The sequence below is a fragment of the Peromyscus maniculatus genome, chromosome 3 (genome assembly GCF_049852395.1).
Source record: "Peromyscus maniculatus bairdii isolate BWxNUB_F1_BW_parent chromosome 3, HU_Pman_BW_mat_3.1, whole genome shotgun sequence".
NCBI lineage: Eukaryota > Metazoa > Chordata > Mammalia > Rodentia > Cricetidae > Peromyscus > Peromyscus maniculatus.
Window position 1 is genome coordinate 119,511,343 of NC_134854.1, and position 24,343 is coordinate 119,535,685.

Sequence of the window (24,343 nt, forward strand, 5' to 3'; positions counted from 1 at the left end):
GTTCATGGCTGGCATAGCCTTAGTATGTCATGCTTTAGAGGGCAAAGGTACTCTGAGATCTTTTACTAGGGCACTAATTCTTTTTCCAAGGGTGTAAACTCATGACATTGAATGAATGAATGAACATGGTAATGGTGAGCTAGAATGGTCAGTTTTTTTGATAATTATTTTCACATACTTCAACTGTCCATATATCTGAAAACTCATTCTAAGAACTGTTTAATAAAAGTATCTGCCTGCCCCTCATACCTGAGTATTTGCCTTACACTGCAAGGAACTATGCTATTAAAAGGACTTTTTCTTTAAAAAACAAAACAAACAAAACGTATCCTGGCAAGTTATATTTCAATAATTTTATCCGACTGCATTACATTTTTGACTGTCAGAAGCCCTGGTGGCAGGCTAGTGGCCAGAGGGCTCTTACTGAAACACAGGTCCTAGCTCTTGGCAGGCCTGTGCATCTGAACAGCAACCTGCCCAGTCCCCGAAAAACAGAAGGGGCGTGGGTAGAGGGGTGCTGACACAGAAACACTCTACAATGAAGATGATGGGAAACCAAGGACAGACAGAAGACAAAGCTAAGCCTGAGGATGAAGGAAAAAGCCGATGCCAGAGGGAAACTGGCCCTTGAGGAAAAGCTGGATGATAAAGTACAAACAACAAACGAGGAGCCAGAGAGCAGGGAAGTCAGTCACAAGATGAGGGCACATCAGAATCCCAGCAAGCTGAAAAGACTTATGGCAATGTCATAGCTGAGGAGTATCTGGGGAAAAAGAAGAGGTTTTCACTGGACGAAAAGAAATGTACAGGATGTGTTGCCATTGGAGGCAAAGTGCCGTGCCAGAAGAGACTTATACCCTGTACCATTATGCTTTCGGCCTTGGATTCTGACCTAAGGAGAGGATCACAGGTCTGGCTTGCTTTGGTAGAGTTCTGCAGGCCCTGTGTTTTACCATTAATTTTGCTTTTCACTATCCTTCCTGACCAGAAGCCTCTGATCTGAACAGCACTCTTAGAGCACAGGGTTTTGACTCATGTGCATGTACATTATGAAACATAAAAGCATTTGCGGATCCAAAGGAAAAAAGTCTTAGTGTGTACTAATACTTCAGTTAATTACACAAGTTTGTACTAAATAACACAATCCGTTCCAAAGAGCTTAGAGGAGTACCTAAGGAGAATCGAGGCCTAGACTCCTTGTCCCAATACTTGCAAGGGCACAGCACTGGGCAAGTGACATCAACCATCTAAAGTTATTGTCTGAGTTCTGTGATGAAAATAGTGTTGCCTTTTTATAAAAATTACTACAGCATCTTTATGAAAGAGGTACTAAGGATTAAGACTCTTTATCTTGGGCTGGAGAGATGGCTCAGAGGTTAAGAGCACCGACTGCTCTTCCACAGAGGTCCTGAGTTCAATTCCCAGCAACCACATGGTGACTCACAACCATCTGTAATGAGATCTGGCGCCCTCCTCTGTATACATAATAAATAAATGAATCTTTTAAAAAAAGAAAAAGAGTATCTTTAAAAGACTCGGCTATTGGGAAGCAGAGGCATGCTGTGGGATGTTCTGTATGTCCTGTGGGAGCCCGTTCTTGGGTTCCTCGTGGCTTTACCCAGCAGGTCCGCATAGAAAATGATTAGGACCACGGGCCTGAGTGCAGGTGTCTGAGATGGTCTGCACTTGGCTGTGCTGGGGGATGGTCTGTATGTCATGTTGCTCTGATTGGTCAATAAATAAATAAAACACTGATTGGCCCGTGGCTAGGCAGGAAGTATAGGCGGGACTAACAGAGAAGAGAAATAAAAGAACAGGAAGGCAGGAGTCACTGCCTGCAGCAGCCACCAGGACAAAGAAGATGTAAAGTACCTCTTGGGCATATATCCAAGAAATGCTCAATCATACCACAAGAGCACTTGCTCAGCTATGTTCATATCAGCATTGTTTGTAATAGCCAAAACCTGGAAACAACCTAGATGCCCTTCAACGGAAGAATGGATAAATAAATTGTGGCACATATACACAATGGAATACTACTCAGCAGAGAAAAACAATGACATCATGAGGTTTGCAGGCAAATGGATGGATCTAGAAAAAATCATCCTGAGTGAGGTAACCCAGACTCAGAAAGACAAATATGGTATGTACTCACTCATAGGAGGACACTAGATGTGGAACAAGGATGACTATAGACTGCTACTCACATCACCAGTGAGGCTACCTGGAAAACAGGACCCCAAGAAAGACACGGGGATCACCCAATGATGGAGAAATGGATGAGATCTACATAAACAACCTGGACATGAGTGGGAGCAATGAAGGGCGAGGGTCGAGGGAAAGAGAGCGGGAGATCCCAGCTGGATCAAGAACAGAGAGGGAGAACAAGGAATAGGAGACCATGGTAAATGAAGACCATGTGAGAAAAGGAAGAAACAAAGTGCTAAAGAGGCCCACAGAAATCCACAAAGATACCCCCACAAAAGACTGCTGGCAATGGTCGAGAGACAGACGGGACTGACCTACTCTGGTGATGGGATGGCCAAACACCCTAATAGTTGTGCCAGAAACTCCATCCAAGGACTGAGGAATCTGGATGCAAACATCCATGGCTCGGCCCCGAGTGGAGCGCCAGGAGTCTAGTTAGCGAGAAAGAGGGGGGTTTATATGAGCGAGAATTGTTGAAACCAAGGTTGGATAAAGCACAGGGACAAATAGCCAAACGAATGGAAACACATGAACTATGAACTAAAGGCTGAGGGGCCCCCAACTGGATCAGGCCCTCTGAATAGGTGAGACATTTGATTGGCTTGATCTGTTTGGGAGGCATCTAGGCAGTGGTACCAGGTCCTGGGCTCACTGCATGAGATAGCTGTTTGAAACCTGGGATTTATACAGGGATGCTTGGCTCAATCTGGGAGGAGGGGACTGGACCTGCCTGGACTGAGTCTAACAGGTCTAACAGTCCTCGGGGGAGGCTTTGCCCTGGAGGAGGTGGGAATGGGGGGTGGGCTGGGGGGAAGGGGAGGGGGGCAGGAAGGGGGAGAACAAGGGAATCTGTGGCTGTTATGTAGAACTGAATGGTATTGTAAAATAAAATAAAATTAAAAAAAAAAAAGATGTAAAGTACCAGTAAGCCACGAGCCACGTGGCAAGGTATAGATTTATAGAAATTGATTCATTTAAGATATAAGAACAGTTAGCAAGAAGCCTGCCACGGCCATACAGTTTGTAAGCAATATAAGTCTCTGTGTTTACTTGGTTGGGTCTGAGCGACTGTGGGACTTGCGGGTGACAAAGATTTGTCCTGACCGTGGGCAAGGCAGGAAAACTTTAGCTACAGAGGTAGGTGTATCTGTGGGAGTTCAAAGCCAGCCTGATCTACACAGTGAGTTCCAAGCCAGCTAGAGCTACATAGTGAGACCCCGTCTTGAAAAAAAAAAAAAAAAAAAAAAAAAAGGGTTTGCTTTGTGACACATCCCTATAATCCTAGTACAGAAGGGGACAGTAAGAGGAGGGTCACAAGTTAAAAGCCTGTTTAGACTACACAATCAAATCTTCTCTTAATTTAAAAAAAAAAAAAAGACTTGCTAGGGGATAGTTTAGTGATGGAATACTACTAGCCTAGCAATGTGCAAGGCCCTAAGTCTGATCCCAGAAACAACCACAAATAAAAACTGTGTTAACTCTACCATTTTGGGTAAAGATTATAAATGTACTATGTGACTTATTTATTTATTTGTTTTGGAGGACAGGGTTTCTCTGTGTAATAGCTCTGGCTGTCCTGGAACTCGTTTTATAGACCAGGCCTGCCTCTGCCTCCCAAGTGCTATGATTAAAGGTGTGAGCCAGCATTGCCCAGTGATCCTACTGTTTTTTTAAGCACATGCTTTTTTAAAAATATTCTATTTATTTATTTTATTTTATGTGTACATTTATCTGTGTGAGGGTATTGGATCCCATGAAACTGGAGTTATAGACAGTTGTGAGCTGCCATGTAATTGAACCTGGGTCCTCTGGAAGAGCAGCCAGTGCTCTTACTGCGGAGCCATCTCTCCAGCCCTCCGTGTGGTTTTATAATGAAACTAAATTTGTTAACATGGAGCTAGAAAGAAGAATAAATGGAGTATTGTTCAGTGATGGAGCACTTGAATAGGTGAGAGGTGCTAGGTTCTATCCCTGCATCATAACCACATTAGAAAGAAGACAGACTGACTTCATCCACTAACATTCCACAAATCTTATGAATAAGAAAAGTGCAACCTAACAATTAAAAAGCAAACAAATAAAAAAAAGAAAGCACTATAAACTAAGTAACACACAGGTACTATTTGTTCCCACATTAAAATATTACAACAGTATTTTTTTCAGCATTTGTGCTCCACTTTGATTTTAGTATTTTCTAAGAAAACAGGCATTTACTATAAAAATTTAGTCATCCCATTTCATTTATCAGTTTGAGCCAGCTGACCTAGTAGGTTTATACTATGGAAATTACTACAGCAAAATTTTAACTCAGGTGTAATAAAAATCTGATAATAAATTTAAAAATTACTCTTACATCACTATGTAACTATTTACTAATATGAATATACTTCAAAAATTTCAATAAAAAAGTAGACAATGTACAATTTTATTAATAAATAGTGCAAAAGCATCAGTGATAACTGTTTAAACATTAATTTTCTTTGAACAGCCATTGTCTTGGTTTAAGTTTGTGCATAGTGACCTCTATGGCATTGCAAATAAACACATGAAAATACTTCATATTTTCATGCACAGGTATTAATCTGTAATACTGTTTACAAATTATTATGGACAAGGTAACTACAATAATTAATACACATTTGGATAGCCACAATTCCATGAGCAGTAATGAAGAAACAGCCTATGTCTGATATATTCTAGATGTCAGGTATAATATTTAATGTTCTTAAGACATAGTTCCTCATTTCCATTCAAGGACACATGTGGACATGTCTATACATGTGGACACTCAAACACAAGCTGAGGAATATGTTCTTTGACCATAATAACAAACTCACACAAAAGACAGTGTTTGTCCTGCTTTAAAGAAGCAATACATTTGTTCATAATCTTTCTCTCCAGGCATTGTTTTCCATATTACTAATGAAAATGCTTACTAGCCCAACCCCAAAGTTCAATCTTCAAGAGAAACTTATAAAGTTAAAAAAGAGTCATTCATTTTTTTATATATATATATAAAAGCCAAATTCTAGCAACACTAATGCTAAAAATGACATCAATTAAACTTCCTTTCTTGGGTGTCCCTTCTGCCTCATTTTTACTGCTCTTCAATTAAATTCCTTAGCATTCACAAAGTATATTATTTCTATGAATTTTCTATTAGGTATAGATTTATTTTCCTTAAGTAAAGTGAAGTTTGAATAGTACAGTCTGTGGTGTGGTAACATCAGCAACAGCCAGTTCTTGTCCATCAACGAGTCCCAATTCTAAAATAGAAAGGAATGTCAGTAGCCCAAACAAAAATAAATATCTCAACAAAAAGAATAACATATACATACACACAAATTAGTTTTATAGTTCAGATGTCTCAAATTCCAATTCTTTAAGATAAAATTTGATTTCTTAGAATTTTAAATTTTTTTCTATTAAAAGAGCCATCAATTCTATTATTTTTGTAGATATAAGTAATTATGACTTGCTCATATTTAATAAAGAGCAAATCTAATTTCAAAGCCAGCCTGAGCTACAAGCAAGTTCAATGCCAGCTAAAGCGAAAGCAAGGCATCCTATCTCCAAACATCCTATCTCCAAGGGCTTCGGATAGATCAGTGATAAGGCACCTTCCTAGCAAGTCAAGCGGTACCTAACTGTGATCCCTGGCACTGGGGACAACCAGAGAGAGACAGACACAGACACACCGACACACAGACAAGAGACAGACAGACAGAAAGACACACACACACACACACACACACACACACACACACACACACACACACACACACACACACCACAGAGCACAGACATTACTATTACTTTTTTTTGGTTTTTCAAGACAAGATTTCTCTGTGTAACAGCCCTGGCTGTCCTGGAACTTGCTTTGTAGACCAGGCTGGCCTCAAACCCACAAAGATCCACCTGCCTCTGCCTCCTAAGTGCTGGGATTAAAGACGTGCACCACCAAAAGAAAACGATTAATATACACATTTACTTAAAATACCTTTTAACGTCTTGGAAAGATTGGGCCTTGTTCGTTCTTCAATAGATGTTACTGACTGGAAAACAATATTATTTTAATGTATAGCACATGAAGAGACAAAAAAACAATTTTCCTGAAAACTCTGAGAACTGCTGACCTGTAAGTACAGTGTCCTGTTCTTTCCCTCTAATGTAGCTGTGATAGCTGGAGACTTCATTTGCCTAAATAAAGTAGCAAACATCATTTTAGTTAAATAAATAGTTCTTACTCCTCTTAAAAAAGTGATTTTACAGTAACAAAAACTCTGAACACTTACAGAGAAGCACTAGTGGTCAGATAGTCTAAAACTTCCTGGAGTTTAGCTGATGGGGAAAACTGGATGTTTTGAGGAAGCTGGCTACATGCCGGACAATTTTCCTACAAATAAAAGAATAATTTAGAGGCACACAAACGAATGTCAGTCTTTTTAAGCAAAGATATGGAAGTCAAATTTTCTTTCAATCATGCATATTTCCAATGAAAATATTTTCTGCTTTAAAGCCTGTCTTTGTAATAAAGCATTCCCTCTAAATTATTTTGCTTTACAATTTAAGCTAGCCAATAAAAAATACATATGATTAGCTTTAGTAGCTCAGAACATGAATATTTACCTTTAAATTCCGAATTAATAACAAATAAAAGCAAGGCTGTACTGAAAAACATTTCCATTAGTATAACACTACTAACCTTTCTCTCTGCTTCAAACGTGTATGTGTACAGTCCATCTACATCATTGAACACCAAGTAATTATTAAGGGGAATGTATGCACTGTAATGAAAAATGTCCATGTTTATCTAATTGAGCAAGGTTATAACACGGAGTTCAACTCAAGTTAAAAATAAAACTCATTACCTTGTGGCTATCTTAAAAACCTCAGTAGCACACACAGCTAGAGAAAAACAAAGGCATTTTAACTTAGTAAAAATTAAATACTTTGAAAGTCAGTGATAAATCAGATAAACTTGTAATATCTATAGAGAAAATAAATTTTAAAATACATAATTTAAAAACCATAGGAAGGAACAAGTTTCATATTTGTTTCACCTTTTCCTTTGTCTTCATTCGATCAATGAAAAGCTAAGCCTATGAGTAAAAAGACATGCTAAGCCACCCTTCCCTGTGAGCACTTGGTCTAGGAGAGATACAATGTCTTTTAAGACATAATGATATGAGGTGCGGGGGCTTGGAGGAGCAGAGGTAAGGAAAACTGGTCAGCATGTAACGTATGTAAAGAATAAAAATTTCTAAAAAAAGACATACACGATATATATGTACAGAGGATACAGTAACATATTTGGTTTGGGTAACTCACTCAAGAAGATATCAAATTCCTAGAACACAAGTAACTATAGAAATATCAATTTAGATATTAAGTCAAAAATTAAAGAAAAAGTAAAACTGAGAAAGTCTTTTTTCTTTACCTGCAATGACTGCATTTGTAGAAGCTACTGCAGGAATGATTCGTTTTACTACCCCTGGAAAAAATTATGAAATAAAATATGGTCACTTCTTTTCTTTTTTTTCCTTTCAATATTTATTTTCAATTATGTGTAGGGGCGGGCATGCGGGCGTGAGTGCATACACATGTATATGCAGGTATATGAACATGTCCTCAGAGTCCAAAAGAGTTTGTCTGATTCCCTGGAGCTGGAGTTAGAAGTGATTGTGGAGAGTAAGCAACTCTTGACAGGTAAGCCATCTCCAGCTCCATTTAAAGAAGTAGTCACCTTAAGTTAAAGTAATATAATTAAATCATCTGAAGTCTGATTGTTAAATACCATTTCTGAAACTTCATTTTTCAGGTTTTCAAATCAAGAAATGAAATTGAGAATAGTCAGGCTCAGTGACATGGGCCTATTCCCAGCACCTGGGAAGTTGGGGCAGAAGAACCATGAATATGAAGCGAGTCTGGGCTACACAGAAAAACACTATCTCAAACAAACAAACAAATTAAAAAAAAAAAAACCAAAACCCTGAAAAGGTTAAACATGAACTATCTTCTTTCCCATTCCCAACATTCTGTAGTGTGTTAAAATCTTAAGCAACAGTACTGAAATAAAGACTTTGTAGTTTTACATAACGACAAAGCAGTAATGCAATAACAAGTGTTTCCTTCTATGCCAGGTTTAGAGTGAAATGTGAATAGTAAATAGTATTCAGTGTTGCTGACATGCTGATTCTAGTCACACCATCCTTGTTCTAAAAAGAAGAAAAGGAAGGCTGAGAAAGTAAATGTCATATCCACAACATTATCTCTAGTAAATGTAGGAATGCCCACCCCATATTAGTCTTATCCATTGATACACTGTACTAGACTCAGAAATGCCTAATAAGTAAGTGTAAAGGAAGTTACCTAATTATTCTTGATATATTTAGTTCAAGTCATTCCATTCACAAAATATCACAATTTAAAAAAAAAAATTTAAAAGTATCTTTCTTTTACACTACAGTCCTGACCACACAAAAGGACATATAGCTCTCTATTTTGACTATGATTTTCAGTTCCGTATTCATGTAAGCAATGTCTCCCTTAGTAACAAAAGAAAGCGTCTCTCTTCTAACTGCACTTGAAGTGCTTGCTCTAGAAGAAACCACACAATCCTAGAGGGAGAGGAAGCACACCGCAAGATGTGTTCCCAGCATTCCAGCAAGAGGAGCACAAAGCAGGCTGCTCTAGGGGAAGGTAAGAAAATAGACAGCAGGCAAGACCTGAACTTTCACGTGACAATTCTAGAACATGAGTAAATAAGAGAAAACAATCATAGAAGAGAAATGATAAATTTGCAAAAAGATAAATTTGCAAAAAGCTCTCCCTGGAGAATTCGGCAAAGCTCCAGAAGGGATGAACTGTAACAGGACTGGAACACTGGTCACCAAGGCTGAACAGGAGGACTGCTCATTGCGAGCCCATGCTAGAAGAGACACATTCAGTGACTGTGACTGACCCAGCACTCAGGAAACGGGAAAACAGAACACCCAGGCTTCTGTAGAGCATCTGGAAAGATCATTCATGGCTTCCTTGTGAAGACAGTGAAGAAATCTGAGAGACTCAAGAAGATCTGAGAACAGACTGAGACAAATCTAAAAGGCTGCTAAGGCCCTGGGTTGATCTCCAGGACCAATAAAAAATTTAATAAACAACTCTAGAATACCAATTCTTTGAGAGAGGGGGATGAGGAGGGAAGAAAGGGGAAGAGAAGGTTTTAGCAACTGCCCTGGTGAAGATATGCAGATTTTAACGAACAGCAGCATCAAAGAATAGAATCAGAACACCAATGCAAACAACAAAAGTAAACATCAGCTCTCCTTTAAGACTGTACCCATCTTCAGAGGTAAGGCTAGCCCTAGAACGCTGCACTCAGGACTAGGAGATTCAAGAAGGATGGACAACTGGGCACTGGTCAGGGAAGAACACCAAGACTTGAAGCTTGTGACACTTAAATCAGGAAGACTTAAGAGTGGTACAAACTACAAATGTGGAGAACATGTGATTGCTATGGTCAATAGAAACTACTATTAAAATGGGAATTAGGAACTGGAGAGATGGCTCATAGTTAAGAGCACTCACTGCTCTTCCAGAACACCCCGGTTCAGTTCCCAGCACCCACATACAGCTCACATCTTTTTGTAACTCCAATTCCAGGGGATCCAATGCCCTCTTCTGTCCACTGCAGGCACCAGGCATGCATGAAATGCACATACATACAAGTAGGCAAAACACGTTTAATATTAAAATTTAAAAATAAAAATAAATAAATAAATAAAAAGTAACTAGATTGGGTAAGATACTGAACAAAACTCAAACCAAAAAAGACATAGATTTCTGCTCAACATACAGAGTAACAGTGTTGTGACTGCTCCCAGGAGGGAATGAATTCCTCTTCAGTGAAAGATGAAGTAGACAGACTTTGAAGGTAAGGCCTCTTTCAATTGTATGTAAATACGAGTCAGTGATACCATTCAAACCCCACTAGCTGAGTAGCATATATTCTGCTGAACTTAGTTCCCTCCTACCTTGGGAAACTGGGAAGTCACTGCTCCTATAGTTCCTTAATTGAACTTCAAGTAGGTGGTGATCTCTAATCACTCTCCCATCAAGCATCCTCCCCATAGAGCATCCCCACCAATGCCATGACAATGACAGTTCACTAACTCACCTTGAGTGAGTCTATAGGTAACACCTCTAATATTATATTGTGATGCTCTCTCTACAGACTTTTGGAAAATCCACTGAATATGTTCAGGGTCATCTCCATCTAAAGGAACCCCATCTGTTGAGGGGAAGACAGACATATGACCATAAGGCAATTTTTAAACAAAATTTCGAAATGAAAAATATATAAAATACTTTCTAAGTCTAGATTGTTGAATTACCTCCAAACGGCTGCTCTTTGGGCCATTGTAACATCCTTACATACTCGATACAGTGTTCTGGGAGCCTGGGCATAGATGCAATGGTGCACATGGGGAAATTGACCTAAAACCACAGTTTGTCTTTCTTAGTAAAATTTAAGTAACACGTTATTTTAAAATGCAACTTCCAGGTCTGGTTTAGTTCATAACATTCATTTCAGCTCTTGATTTACATAAGCAAAACACTATAAGGCATTAAAACTGCTATACTAATAGAAGGCATCAAAATCTTTTTAGGTTGAGCTGCCTATAAAGATTTGTCCTACATTTTTAGAGCATACTCACTCAAGCTCTGTTGGCAATGAGAAGAAAAATATTAAATAAATTCTGAAATGTGAATGATTTAGTTTTACCTGTGTTTAATGTGAAGGTATAACACACACCAACACAAAAGCACAATCAGAGTTAATCAATTATAAATTAATATTCATAGGGCTGCTGTCATTTATAAATCAAAATTGCAACTATTCTTAAAAAAGGAATATGTAAAGAAACCCACCTTTGAAAAGATCATTTTTAATACTATACTTCGATTTGTATTACATTTATTTTGCATGTATACATGTGGAGCACATGCTACAATGTACATGTGAAGATTAGAAGGAAACTTTCAGCTCTCTCCTTCTGCCATGGGGTGCTAGGACTGAACTCAGTCCCTTTATCTGCAGAGACAGTTCACCAGCCCTTTTCATAGTATTTTTGGTCTCTGAAATAATCACAGTAGACCTTTCTTATTCATGAAAGATACGTCCCAAGACCCCAACAAATGTCTGAACCCCTATGTACACACACTTTACCTTAAGATAAAGTATAACATACAAATTACATACAATAGAAAATTAAAAAAAAAAAACACTAATAAAAAAGAATTCAAGGACTGGAGAAAGAATGTTAACAGCTCTTGCACAGGAGCCAAGTTAGGTTCCTAGCACCCACATCAAGTGAATCCCAACATCCTGAACCTCTAGCTCCAGGGGGTCCAATGCTTCCAGCTTAAGCGCCTGCACCCATGTGTATACATATTCATTGGTTTATTCACAGAAATAAACATAATTAAAATAAATTTAAAATAGAGTAACTCAAGTATACTCAACAAGATGACTCAAAAGTTCATATTATCCAGAAATGGATGCAACTTAAAATGGAGGGGGAGGGGACCAATTTCAATCTTATAAATCATTTATTTCTGGAATCTTCTGTTTAATATTCCCAGCCTATAGGCAGCTAGAACCATGGATAATAAAACTACAGATTAAGGGCAGGTATATGGGGAAAACAGACAGAATATAACTTATCCCAATATATAACTTTGTAATTCCTCTTAAATAAAAAATTAAGGTGCTGGAAAGATGGTGAAGAGTATATGCTCCTCTTTCAGAAGAACTGAGTTCAGTTCCCAGCACCCACATTAGGCAGCTCATTCTAACCTATAACTCCAGCTACAGTGGGATCTGTCACCTCTGGCCTCCAGGGACACTACATTCACATACCTACATACTCACACATATATACATACGTAATTAAAATTAAAAAACCCAACAAGTATGAAACTATAAAAACACAAGACCTGATAGACAGTCTCTCATAGTAAATTGTCACAGTTTATTCTTCTTGGCAATTTTGTTTTAAATTTTACTTTTGTTTTAATGCTGAAGTGTACAAGTTTGAGCTCGTGCCCTCATGGCAAATACTAACCTATACTCCCAGGCCTTAGCATATCTTTAAAGATATGTTTATCCCCAAACACTGACGAGATGTACTAATTAGTACTAACTCCACCCCAAGATGCTAAGAAAGCAATACAGGTGCCTTTCCGATTACCTGCGGGGGATAGAGTTCCAGGGTGCACTCAACACAAGCAGTCATTCCAGGCAAGATCACCCGGGCATTTCCTTTAAAGCCTTCCGTCCCCCCATCTATCAAAGGGACAATGGAGCTTGGATCCAACACACCATCTTCATAATTTAGAAGAGATATCTAGGAAAATGTTTTAAAGGGTTTAAAAGAAGGGTATAGGAAATGGAAAAAAAAAGCAGCAACATGCTTCCAACAAATTCTGGAAATCAGTCTGGGACTCAGTAGCAACACATCTGAACAAAAGAATTATATTCCTTACAATAAACATGTTCTCACTGAACCAATGACGGGCAGTAACAGTGGCATATATCTACTTAATTTAAAATTGAACAAATTCATATTTACAAAAATATGACAATTTTGATCTGGGCTATGTCAAAAGCAAGAGCAAAGATCTTTAGAGAACCCCAACACTGAAGTGTTTACCAGCATTCCATTGATCCATCTTCTGGCTATGATAGAGTCCAGGCCACATACAATAATATGAAATTCTATGAGGAAATAAAATCCACGTTAAATTTTTGATTACAGTCTTACTTTGTAGTCCTAGGTTGGTTTCAAATTCTCTGTCCTCTTGCCTCAGACTGCCTAGTGCTGGCCCCAGCACATTCACTAAGCCTGGTGCTTACAAGTGCACTAATGTAACAGTGGTCTAGCACCAGCTCATGGATCACTGTGGACGGAAAATGCTAGGAGAGCTCTCTACCTTCCATCCAACTTTGCTGTGTCTCCAAAACTGCTTTGAACACAGTTATGCAAAGTACGTCACATTGTAAGACAAAAAACAAAAAATAATTTTATTAGAATCTCCCCACCCCTCTAATGTTTCAGTAATTCTCATTTGAATGAGCAGTCAGTGGTATCTACCAAGGATCAGGACAGTGATATTTCAGTTAGTCAACAAGCTTACTCCAAATACAGCAGAGAGAACCATGAAAGGACAGCCAAGGAGCCAGAATGGGGGTGGTGGGGGGGTGGGGAGGGGAGAGAACAGCAGCAAACTGTAAGAATCAACAAGAATTTAGTTTCAAGTGAACAACTTACGTCGGTAGAAAGTGTCGTTAAAATCTTGAATCTTGTTGAAATGTCTGAATCCAAGTAAAGGAACTTAAGATGCCAAGTTTCAAATTTCTGAGGTGATTGTAACAATACCATAAGGAACAAACTGTGTTTATTTAAACAATAGGTAATCAAGGTGGAATTCAAGAAATCTGATAAATTGAACACAACCCTACTTTCTGACAAAACGTTTTAAATTACTTATGTATGTACGTATATGCCACAGTGCACAAGTGAAGGCAGATTTCCCTCCCTACCTCTGTTCACAAACACACACACACACACACACACACACACACACACACACAAAATAAATAAATGTGTAAAAAAATCAGAGTTATGGTATTTTTGTGAACTTGTTTCATTTTGCTTTATTTTGGCATTTTTATTGGTCTTTTGCTTGTTTGATTTATATTTTATGGGGGGTAAGTGTTTGTTTCTTGGGCTTTGGGGTCTTTTTTTTTCAGCTGAGATCTCCGGCTCCCCCAAGCTCTCTTTCCCTTGACCCTTGCCCTTCATTACCCCCACTGGGGTCTTTTTTTTTTTTTTTTTTTTTTTTAAGAGAAAAAGAATAATGTTGGATGGATAAGAAGGTGAAAAGGATCTGGGAATTGAGAGAGGGGAATAAACATGATGAAAATATATTTTGTGAAAAAATTATTTTCAATAAAAATAGACTACTAGAAAATGACAAACTACTGGAAGCTTTATATACAAACAACACAGAGAATTTCGACCGCTTTTTCAGTTGCTAGTAGTACAGTTGGGTTTGCTGTGTTTTAAGAGGCTGGGGGCCTTGGAGTAAAGTACGGGTATTTTCTGCCCCTCATAAAATTCAGCTGTGGGTCTTTATACTCAATCAGCAACAGCTGGTCATCAACTGTCCTGTGCTTGCAGGCTACTCATGAGTCCCCATTCTGTTCCATTAGCTGTGAGAACGAGTCAGTCACAGCACCTAACGTTTTAAAAGCATAAGAACTACACACTTTAATCTCAGCATTTGGGAGACAGAGGCCAGCCTGGTCTAGTCAAGAAATTGCTGAACAGCCAGGGCTACATAGAAAGACCATCTCAAAAAACCAAAACAAAACAAAAAATCACGAGCCTGTACAAAATGTTTAATTTTTCTAATAAAGGAACGTTTAATACAAATGATACTGCTCTACAATGCACCCTGTTTTTAACAGTAACACAAGGAGGTATAGCTTCTCTGTACTGCCTTTACAGATTCTGCTGAAAATCTGTCATTCTGAAGTAAATGTTTCAAGATGGAAATATAGGCCTCTTTGTAAGGAAACAGAATTAAAAGGGGGGATATTCATGTCCCATCTAGCCCCATGCTGAGTCCTGGGAACTTGTTTTATAGGCCTCCACCCAGGAGAATGTCTCGGGCAGCCTCCTGGCTTCTCTGTCGCCTCTCCTCCACCGCTTTCAACCTAGTTCCCAGTGCACCTTCAGGCCCTGCTTGCCCAGCATTCAAAGGGAAGAGTTCTGAATGAGTGAGGGTTAGAAATGAGTTGATTTTTTTTTTTTAAAATGCCTGCATTAGTAAGTATAAAAGTCTAGAGAAGTACTCTTTCTGTTGAAAGGATACGGGACGACATTGCAGTTAGGAACTCGGTCATTTAGAAATTCTGCAGCAACTTCAGCCTTGGGTCTTCCAACATCTTTAGGCCTACAGAAAACATTAAATTGTCACCCACAGCCAGGCAGTGGTGGCACACACTTTAATCCCAACAATCAGGAGGCAGAGGCAGGCTGATCTACAGAGCTAGTTCCAAGACAGTCAGGGCCACACAGAGAAACCCTGCCTTAAAAAAATGAATGAATGAATGAATGAATGTCTAAATTATCACCCATAATATGAATTTAGATGGTCTACATAAATAGCTTCCAAACATAAAAATGAACAGCTTATTTATAGCATAACTTAGAAAAAAATATTTTAACTACATTATTTTTATTTTTTTAAATTATATGTATGCATGTGCATCTGTGTGTGAGTATGTACATGTGAGTGCCAATGCCTGTGGAGGCTAGAGTCCTCAGATTCCCTGAAGCAGGAATTATAGGGATATGTGAACAACCTGATATTGGTGCTGAGAACAGAATCTAAGTCCTCTGCAAGAATAATATGTGTTCTTAACTGATAAGCCAACTCTTCATCAACCCCTAAGTATTTTTATATCAGTAATAAATTAAATGCATACTTACTAAACCCTTCCTGATAGTACAAATAAATATGACAAGTCTGATTGTATTTCATAACTGAAAATATAAACTATTGAACAGTAGCGTCGTCCCCCCCCCCAGGTAAAGCATAATAACAGCATGTTTAGTGGCCACTCCAACCATGACACTTCCTAATATAAAAATACCCTATACCCAGAGCCTTCCAAGTATACTGCCTGAATCCCAGCATCTCAATGGTTCGGTTTTCTGGGACAGGATCTCACTCTTAGCTTGGGCTAGCCTCAAGGTTATTATTGAGCCCAGCATGACAACCTCAAACTCTAAACAATCCTCCTGCTTTGGCCACCCAAATGCTAGGATTACAACTGGGAGCCAGCATGCCTGCTTCACTGTGTTTATATGCTGGTCTTAGTAAAATACACACAAAGAGATTCACTCTATGAAAGCAATACCCTCTAAGTATCACCTCCATTCTGTGTGTGCTACTTAAGTAGGAATCAGAGGTCCCTAAAGCATGGTGGGGTTTGATATTTCTTGCTTGTTTGGCCTGGATCCTACCTCAGCTTCCTAAGTGTTAAGATTACAGGTATGCATTACTAGGCCCAGCTTCTTTTGTTTATTTGTTTGTTTTTGCTTTTTGTTTTTCCAAGACAGGGCTTCTCTGTGTAGCTTTGGAACCTGTCCTGGAACTCACTCTGTAGCCCAGGCTGGTCTCGAACTCACAGAGGTCCGCCCGCCTCTGTCTCCCAAGCACTGGGATTAAAGGTGTGCCCCACCAACTGGCCAGGCCCAGCTTCTTTAACCATGTTTTCAAAGAAAGAATAAATTTCAAAGACATTATTAGCATTTTCAACAAACTAAGTCTGGAAGCATCACTCTGATAATTACCAGATGTTGAGTACAAAAGGACACAGAGTGTCTCTTCAAACATGTGAATATTTTCTTTTTACTATTTCCTCAAAGTTCTCATGGAAATGAGTCATCCTTCACATGTGCGAGTAAGCGCTTCACTACAACTTCCTATAACACACATGTATCCCTAGACATTGAACCCTTAATTCTTGTATTATTCATAACGGGCAGTGTAAATATTTTTAAAAAGTAAAAATAACAAATCAAAATTTTATTTTATTTAAAATTAGAATTTCAAAGGAAACATTTAATTGGGTCAATTTTTCTCTTCTCCAATAAAAAATTAGTCTTTTCCTATTTGAAGTTGTCAAAAATTTTATTCTTCCTCCTTACTTGCATAGAAAAGTACTACAAATTAGAAATCTTGATTTGAGTACTACATTCAAGCACTCTGCACACAACTCTTCACATATGGAAAAGCAAAACAGTGGAGTGCCAAGATTCTTCTAAATGTATTTTTGTGCTTTCACAAGTCTCACACAAAAAACCTCCAGTGTGGTTTTAGTGAAGACTGTTATAAAATTTACAAGATCAGAGGGGACTGTTCAACTGTCGCAATGAAGACAGTGTCATAATTAAAATGGCAAGTCACCCTTCTTGGCACCATGCCCAAATCAGTTACCTCTGTAAGTATCATTATTGTTGCAATGTTAGTTACAAATTAAAGGGTGTGGCTTGATATCAATAACCAATCATCTCAGTCTATTTCAAAGCAGTAATAAACTAAAAACTTGTCAGAATGGAAAAGGCACACAAAATGTATACATGTGCTCATAAACACAATCATCCCCTGAATACTCAGGTTATGGTTTTGAGTATCTACCTAAAGTGTAAAAGTAGCTCTTCCTGATTTTTAAGATCCATGTTAGACCCTCAGCAGTTATTAAATTACAATGTACAAAAATTCAAATGTTTATCACAATTTTTAAAATATCAAAACTTACCTAAATAAAAACTGCCTATTTAGATTGGAAACATCTATAGTGTCCATGTCTATAACATGAATCTGTCTAAAACCAGACAATGCCTGTAGAAAGAAAAGCAACCTAATTAGGCAAGAACTTCCTTTCTTATAAAACATAACAGATTTTCAAAAATCTATGTCCTAAGTTCATACATTTACAGTAATAAATTCTGCATAACTGTATTCTTTGGCTTAAAAAAAGTCTGTACAAGGCATAAAAAAATTCAAGAATCTTGTCAAAGGCCAAAAAACACACAAGCACTCAGGTTTAAATCATGTACAAAACTTACTCTCTACCGATTTCCATCTGCTGCCCCTTTGCTGAGAACCTTTCCTTCCCACGTTCTTCTAGCTCACTGCTCACCCCTTACTCCAACTGCACCTATTGAAAACCCCCTCACCACCAGGCTGCCTATCCTCATTCACCCTTCCTTTCTTCATGCACTTACCACCATCTGACATTCCACATTCTCTCTCTCCTCAGCAAAAATCTAAGTCCCAGAAACAATCCCTTGCCTATGTTGCTCCAACTGAGTCTTTATCACCTAAAATGGTACTTGGCATTTACTAGAGGCTCAATAAACATTTGGTTAATCAGTGATATTAATGTCATAGTCTGTCTCTCTCTCTCTCTCTCTCTCTCTCTCTCTCTCTCTCTCTCTCTCTCTCTCTTTTTAAGAATGTGCCTTTAGGGGGCTTACAATCAGTGAAAAGTAAGAGGGAAAAAAAAATCACCCATGTCTTCTATGCTTACATCTAAAACAAGCAAAGTAACAAACGATAAAGTAAAAGGCCAACGTTCTGTGTATGAGCTTTAAAGATCAGAATATAGTAAATTAACAACAGAACCACTCCCTAAAATTGCTTGACAAATAATCCTCAGATCTAATCTTTAATGACAGTAATTTAAAAGTCAATATACACTGCAACAGTAAATCATGGCTTCAAAATGAAAAAAGTTAAGCTTTAAAGAACGTGTACACGCCTAATGCCTAAACAAAAAACAATGGCCAACTCCACAAACCCTTCCTTTCTACAAGTTTTAGGTTTTCATACTACTAGAGTAAGTCTGAGAGGGTGCTGCCATTTTGGGACACCACATTACTACATACACACTGTTATTTATTTCAATAAGACTTATCTCCCCAAACTTCAAATTCACTGAAGACAAAGATCACAGTGACCTACAATCCCCATAGATGTAAAATAGCACTAAACCAAGTGAGTGTATTTCATTTTAAAACTTTAGTAGGAGTGATACTACTGTTTCCTAGCAAATCAAGCTGGCTGTGTTGACATCTAAAATTTAACTGTCAGGATTAAAGAGACAGCTTAGCAGTTAAGAGCACTGCTGCTCCTGCAGAGGACCTGTGTTAGTTCTCAGAACCCCCATGGTGGCTCACAGGTCTCTAACTCCAGTTTCAGTGAGACACCCTCCCTGGGCAGCAAGTACCCATGTGGTATACATACATGTAGGGAAAACACTCATACAGGTAAATAAAAATAAACCTTGTAAAATAAGTAAATTTAACTCTTGGCAGGTTATTGGTGTCCTCTATTTGGCTATGAGCTGCTTAATCTTCTAACTTTCCACTTTCTACCCAGTGAGAAGTCAGGGATACAGCTGCTCTACATTAATTCTCTCCTTCCTCAAGCTATTAAACCGAGAAAAACTTACACAAAGTTACTTCATGGTTATAAGAACTCTATGAAAGCAATTACAGCACCACTATGTATTTCTAAACAGTACACAGAAACAGTTTTACTAAAGGCTCAGCTGTCACAAACCCTAGGCATTTACTAGCATATGGTCATCAAAAACAACCATCTTAGGTCATGCAATACTGCAGTGAAAAAACACTGTACTTTAAAGAACTGATGGCCTGAATCAGATCTTAGGAACCTCACCATAATCCAGGGGGGAAAAAAATGAGTCTTTTATTTGCTGAGCCTCAATGTATCCCTTTGGATAAAATGATACAAAACCCCACCTGAATTATTTGGAGAAGCAAGAGAAATAATAAATTATATGAAATTACACTTTAAAAGATGAACTATTCTGTTATTTACTTCAATGAAATGAAGTTAACACTAGGCAAAAGGAAACAACAACAAACAGGGCGGAGAAGAAACAAATGACTTTAAGACTTTTAGAGTTCCAAAGTAATACTATGTATTTTTATTACTGTACAGAATTTGACCTGCTAAACTTACCCAATAAATGTTAAAGGGAAAAATTAAGAATCATAAAATGAAGACATTCCTCATAAGATAGAAAAGCAAAAGGACTTACTCATCTCTAAGAGAATAGTACTTTATTTATGATAAATTACCAGATTTTTCAGGAGCTCGCATCCTAAGCCACCAGCTCCAATGACTAGAACTTTACATGTATCTAATAGGAACTGGAGCGACTGCAAAGAATGGAAAGGCAAATTAAAATTTAGGCAATCACCACAAGAACCATGAAGAAGGCAACAAACTACACAGCGGTTGTTAATGCAGGCATAAAAAGGGCAATCATTCATAAGAAACACACCTAGCATATCATCAATTATTTCAAATTATGAAAGAGATGTCATTATAAATTTTGAAATCCTAATGATTTCTGAGTTGCAATTTTAACACTTGATGGACTTTTAGTATATGAAATTAAAAGCCTCCTTCTAACCGGAAAAACTGCCCCTAGGGCCAGATGACTCAGCAGATAAGAGCACTTGTCATCCTTGCAGAGGATCCAGGTTTGGTTTCCAGCACATACGTGGTGGCTCACAACCACCCATAACTCAAGTTCCAGAGGTACAGGTGCCCTCTTCTGATCTTTGAGTGCTCTTGGCACACACAGTGCACATACATACATGAAGGCAAAATTACTCATACACATAAAAATAAATCTAAAAGAAATTTTAAAACCTATTCCTAGTTGTTTTTATCTTTTTTCCAAAGGGTTGGTTTATCATTTCATAGGTAATGTAACAACTCTGCTACAGTATTCTCTATTTTCCTTCTCCTATTCTTTTTTCTTTAATTTTTAAACTGTAAGGTAGACATCAGTTACTTAACCGATTTCTAAAAACAGAAAAAAATTAAAATATCAAAACCAGAAGGTAAAGGGTCATCAGTGTTTGAAGATCTAACAAAAAAGAGGTAAGTAAGAATAGTTGCAGCTTCCTTTGAACAGTGAATGAAACTCATAAAAGATGAGACATTCAAGAAATTCCAGATCAGCAGAAATACAACTTAAAAACATTGCTTAACAGAAGTGACAGTCTTAAGCTATTGTGTAGAAACACTTTCAAAGTCCAAAAAAAAAAAAAATGATGTATTATGTAACTATATTATCCAAAGAATGAATACTAACCATTCTGCTCACCATTAAAGGAGGAAGAGATTCATTCACACAGGCTATTGAGCCAAATTCAAGAGTTTACATAACAATTTTATAAGTAGCTTTTCTTTTTTTTTTTTTTTTTGGTTTTTCGAGACAGGGTTTCTCTGTGTAGCTTTGCGCCTTTCCTGGAGCTCACTTGGTAGCCCAGGCTGGCCTCGAACTCACAGAGATCTGCCTGCCTCTGCCTCCCGAGTGCTGGGATTAAAGGCGTGCGCCACCAACGCCCGGCTTATAAGTAGCTTTTCTATTTCAAAATCTCTTCATGAGCACAAAGGACATAAAACACACTATAGTGAATATGGTTTTTCCTACTTCATAAGAAGCATGTTTTATCTAATTAAATATTTGCTTTAAGCAAGACACAGTCCAAAATATGTATCTACTATATTGAAAGCACATTTTAAACATTCAATTAACTATAGTCAATGCTAAATAAAGATTTCCAACTAAGTAAGCATACCTTAGTCTTAGAAGAATTAATTTATCACAGTAGGACTACAAAAGGGGAAATGAGTCTTAGAAATCCTTTTAAACTAGATTTTAAGCATACCAAAATATGAAGTCATCAAGTTTTTCTACTCTTGAAAATTTTAAACTTACATGAAAATGTAAAATGCATTCCTGGTCATTTACATAAAATCAGTTGTAAAGATTTAGTTCAATACTCACTATAACTTAATTTCACAAAAAGAATTTTACTTATTCGCATTATAACAGCAAATTAAAAAGGAAACATTTTATTATTTTTGAAATGTAAAACTATTAAAGCAGTTATTTAAAAATAAATGTTTCTCACTTCAGTGCTTGGTTCGAAATCAGGGTGTGTGAAGGGTCCAGATCGCTCGAGGAACTTCTTTACATGGTTCCAGCGACCTTCCCAGTCTCCAGTGTCCCCACACCCACCATCAACAGCCATTCTGCATAGAACATAGTAAATTCAGCTGCAAAGATCAGTATGAAAAAGTCACACCTACAACTATTAGGTTTCCCCAGATGTAAAGGTAACCACACCAGACCTGCTCAAATAAAAAGGGAAACTTGAGTTGTCATAGTATTTCTCCAATTTTAACTTGTCTGTTATGGAAAAGCACTTTTCACCTACTTGACGAAATGAGTCAGTCTCTGTGTTTCTAGCTTCCTCAGCACCCAAAGATCAAAGTTGGAACACTAATGTCTCAGTGAGAAAAGGACTTTCCTATGTTTAGTATTTACAGTCACTATGAACTTCCATAATCTGTTCCTTCATTACACTTGGATAGGGAAATATAACAGATGCAGGGGTGAGAGGGGCTTAGAGAGCTATGGTGCTTCACATCTAATACTATCTATGGCTCCTCCCCAGTTGGGAAGGTGGGGATCTACTGAGCCTTTTGGATAAAAGCAACTCTCAACATTTCTTTCCTTAGAGAGGTCCCTGTATTTTCTTAAAGCCCTCTGTTAAACTGAGGTGCATTTGTTGTCACTAAATACACAAGAGTTTTGGTTAAGATTATGCCACAGATAGGCATTACCATCAAGAAATCTTTGAGAATATGCAACAAAATAAAGTGGACTCCTCTTAAAAAAAAAAAACAAAAAAACCATGCACTTTATAATTACAAATTCATGTTTGGTTGTAATAACTTTCCTGTAACTCTGCAATTTCTACCTTCAAATATAATAGTGTTATAAAATTCTTGCAAAAAGGACCAACACGTATTTAACTGCAAGAGAAGAGGAGGTTCTGATGCATAGTTGGGTTTCAATCCACAACCAAGCACATTGTAACCTTGAGAAGATTACTCAACTGTCAGAAACCTCAACAGTAGATTGCAACTACTTCTGATGGTCACGAGATAAAGATATAATTACACAGAAGGCTTAGGGAAGCTCTTGGCATATAGCAAGCATTCAAACTCTGTCATGTCATGCAAAAAGGAAAAAAAGAAAGAAAAAGAAGCAGGAAATTAGAAGGTGGGAAAGAAAGGTGAACTCTTGCATTTGAAATTCAACCATGAGGGAAGTATGGAAAAGAGACCAAGGTACTACTGCGAAGTGACAAAGAAATTATTAATTCACCACACCCATTACAGGAGTACTTTTTTCCCTTCCACAGAGGGAGGGGACTCATGTAGGGTTGGCCATATGAAAAGAATATAAATCTGTGGCATCAAAAACTTAAGTAGCTGATACAGGTTGTGTGGTAAATGAGGGAGCAAGTGCTGGGGTCGACGTATCCTTTAAGACCCAATTACTTTGCAAAACTGACAAGTTTTAACGCGATTCTTGATGCACAGTGTTCAGAAAAAGTTTATAATGTGTACTATTATCTCGGTGTTTACCAGGGGCCCAAACCAGGGACCCAAACCATGCCTCGTGTCCATTTAGGTTTAGATTGGATTCACTTGCCACAAGGTCCCAGCTCTGACAATTTGGGTTGGAGGAAGAAGGGGACACCGGGCGGCTTTTGCAGGAGCACAGCCGGGGGGTAGCGGCCGGCCGGTGGCCCGGGATGGGGACGGGGTTAGGGGTGAGGCCGAGCGGCCTGCTCCGGGTGCCCCCCTCCCAGTCCCCCGGGCCTGCTGCGGCTGTTCCCCTAGGCCTGGGGTTGAGGGGAGGCGGGGGTCTCCGGAGAGGACCCCGGCCTCCCGGCAGCACTAACTTCTCAGCCAGCAGCTCCTCTATTCTCCTTCTTTTCTTCTCCCTAAAAGAAAGAGAGAATAAAAGAAGGGTCAGCATCAAGCTCCACAGAGGGCGCCGCAAGGGTATGGGGGACGAGGGGACGGGGCGGGGGTTGGGGGACCCCCGGGGGGGCAGCGGTGGCCGCCCACTGCCGCGCTCTCTCACGACCCAGCCCAGCCCGGCGCTCCGGCAAAACCCCGATACTTACGGCTCCTCGCCATCCGCCATATTGTTCCCCGCCTCTTCCCAGAAGCCCTCGCGGCGTGTGGGCCCGCCCGGGAGGGGGCGGGACTGCAAGTAAATAGAAAGAGTGGAGGGCGGAGCCAGCGCGGAAGGGAGGAGCTTCAGCTGAGGAAATGAGGGGGCGGGGCTTCAAGCGAAGGGGCGGAGCTGGCATTTGGGGACGGGGGCTTTATGGAGGGAAAAGAGAGGAGCAGGCGCGGATGGGAGGGATCAGTGCGTTGAGACGGGGTTAGTAAGAAGGGGAGCGAGGGGCGGGGCCAGTACAGGGGGCGGGGCTTCAGGGAAAGGGAGGGAAAGGCAGGGCTGGCTGAAATGCCAGCTGAATCCAGGGAAGCCTTGGGCAAGGTGGCTGCTAAGGCTCCCTTGGGCTTTTTAAGCATTTCACACTGTAATTAAAATCTTGATTCATTTCACCTACTTAAT

At 38.9% G+C, this 24,343-nt stretch overlaps 1 protein-coding gene and 1 long non-coding RNA gene across 3 annotated transcripts in view; one reads left to right on the plus strand and one right to left on the minus strand.

Annotated features, from left to right (window-relative positions):
* On the plus strand, nucleotides 1–8,166 carry LOC121828061 (uncharacterized). Its single transcript, XR_013050046.1, has 3 exons — nucleotides 1–2,792; nucleotides 7,782–7,917; nucleotides 8,030–8,166. It is a non-coding gene; the product is annotated as an uncharacterized LOC121828061 (long non-coding RNA).
* Uba3 (ubiquitin like modifier activating enzyme 3) overlaps nucleotides 4,604–24,343 on the minus strand; it is a 27,643-nt gene continuing 7,903 nt past the window's right edge. The window contains exons 3-20 of one of the 2 annotated variants that reach the window (XM_006972571.4): nucleotides 23,886–23,968; nucleotides 23,658–23,699; nucleotides 21,813–21,933; nucleotides 19,959–20,039; nucleotides 17,606–17,688; nucleotides 15,151–15,231; nucleotides 13,542–13,585; nucleotides 12,924–12,988; nucleotides 12,462–12,617; nucleotides 10,602–10,704; nucleotides 10,385–10,498; nucleotides 7,649–7,702; nucleotides 7,080–7,116; nucleotides 6,914–6,995; nucleotides 6,504–6,604; nucleotides 6,345–6,408; nucleotides 6,209–6,263; nucleotides 4,604–5,474 (exon numbers count right to left, since the gene is read on the minus strand). In XM_006972571.4, the coding sequence (XP_006972633.1) occupies nucleotides 5,389–5,474; nucleotides 6,209–6,263; nucleotides 6,345–6,408; nucleotides 6,504–6,604; nucleotides 6,914–6,995; nucleotides 7,080–7,116; nucleotides 7,649–7,702; nucleotides 10,385–10,498; nucleotides 10,602–10,704; nucleotides 12,462–12,617; nucleotides 12,924–12,988; nucleotides 13,542–13,585; nucleotides 15,151–15,231; nucleotides 17,606–17,688; nucleotides 19,959–20,039; nucleotides 21,813–21,933; nucleotides 23,658–23,699; nucleotides 23,886–23,905 (1,389 nt within the window). In that variant the 5' untranslated portion in view covers nucleotides 23,906–23,968 and the 3' untranslated portion in view covers nucleotides 4,604–5,388. Of the gene's footprint in view, nucleotides 5,475–6,208; nucleotides 6,264–6,344; nucleotides 6,409–6,503; nucleotides 6,605–6,913; nucleotides 6,996–7,079; nucleotides 7,117–7,648; nucleotides 7,703–10,384; nucleotides 10,499–10,601; nucleotides 10,705–12,461; nucleotides 12,618–12,923; nucleotides 12,989–13,541; nucleotides 13,586–15,150; nucleotides 15,232–17,605; nucleotides 17,689–19,958; nucleotides 20,040–21,812; nucleotides 21,934–23,657; nucleotides 23,700–23,885; nucleotides 23,969–24,343 lie in introns of those variants that run through there. The other variant, XM_015989324.3, reaches the window with a different exon arrangement.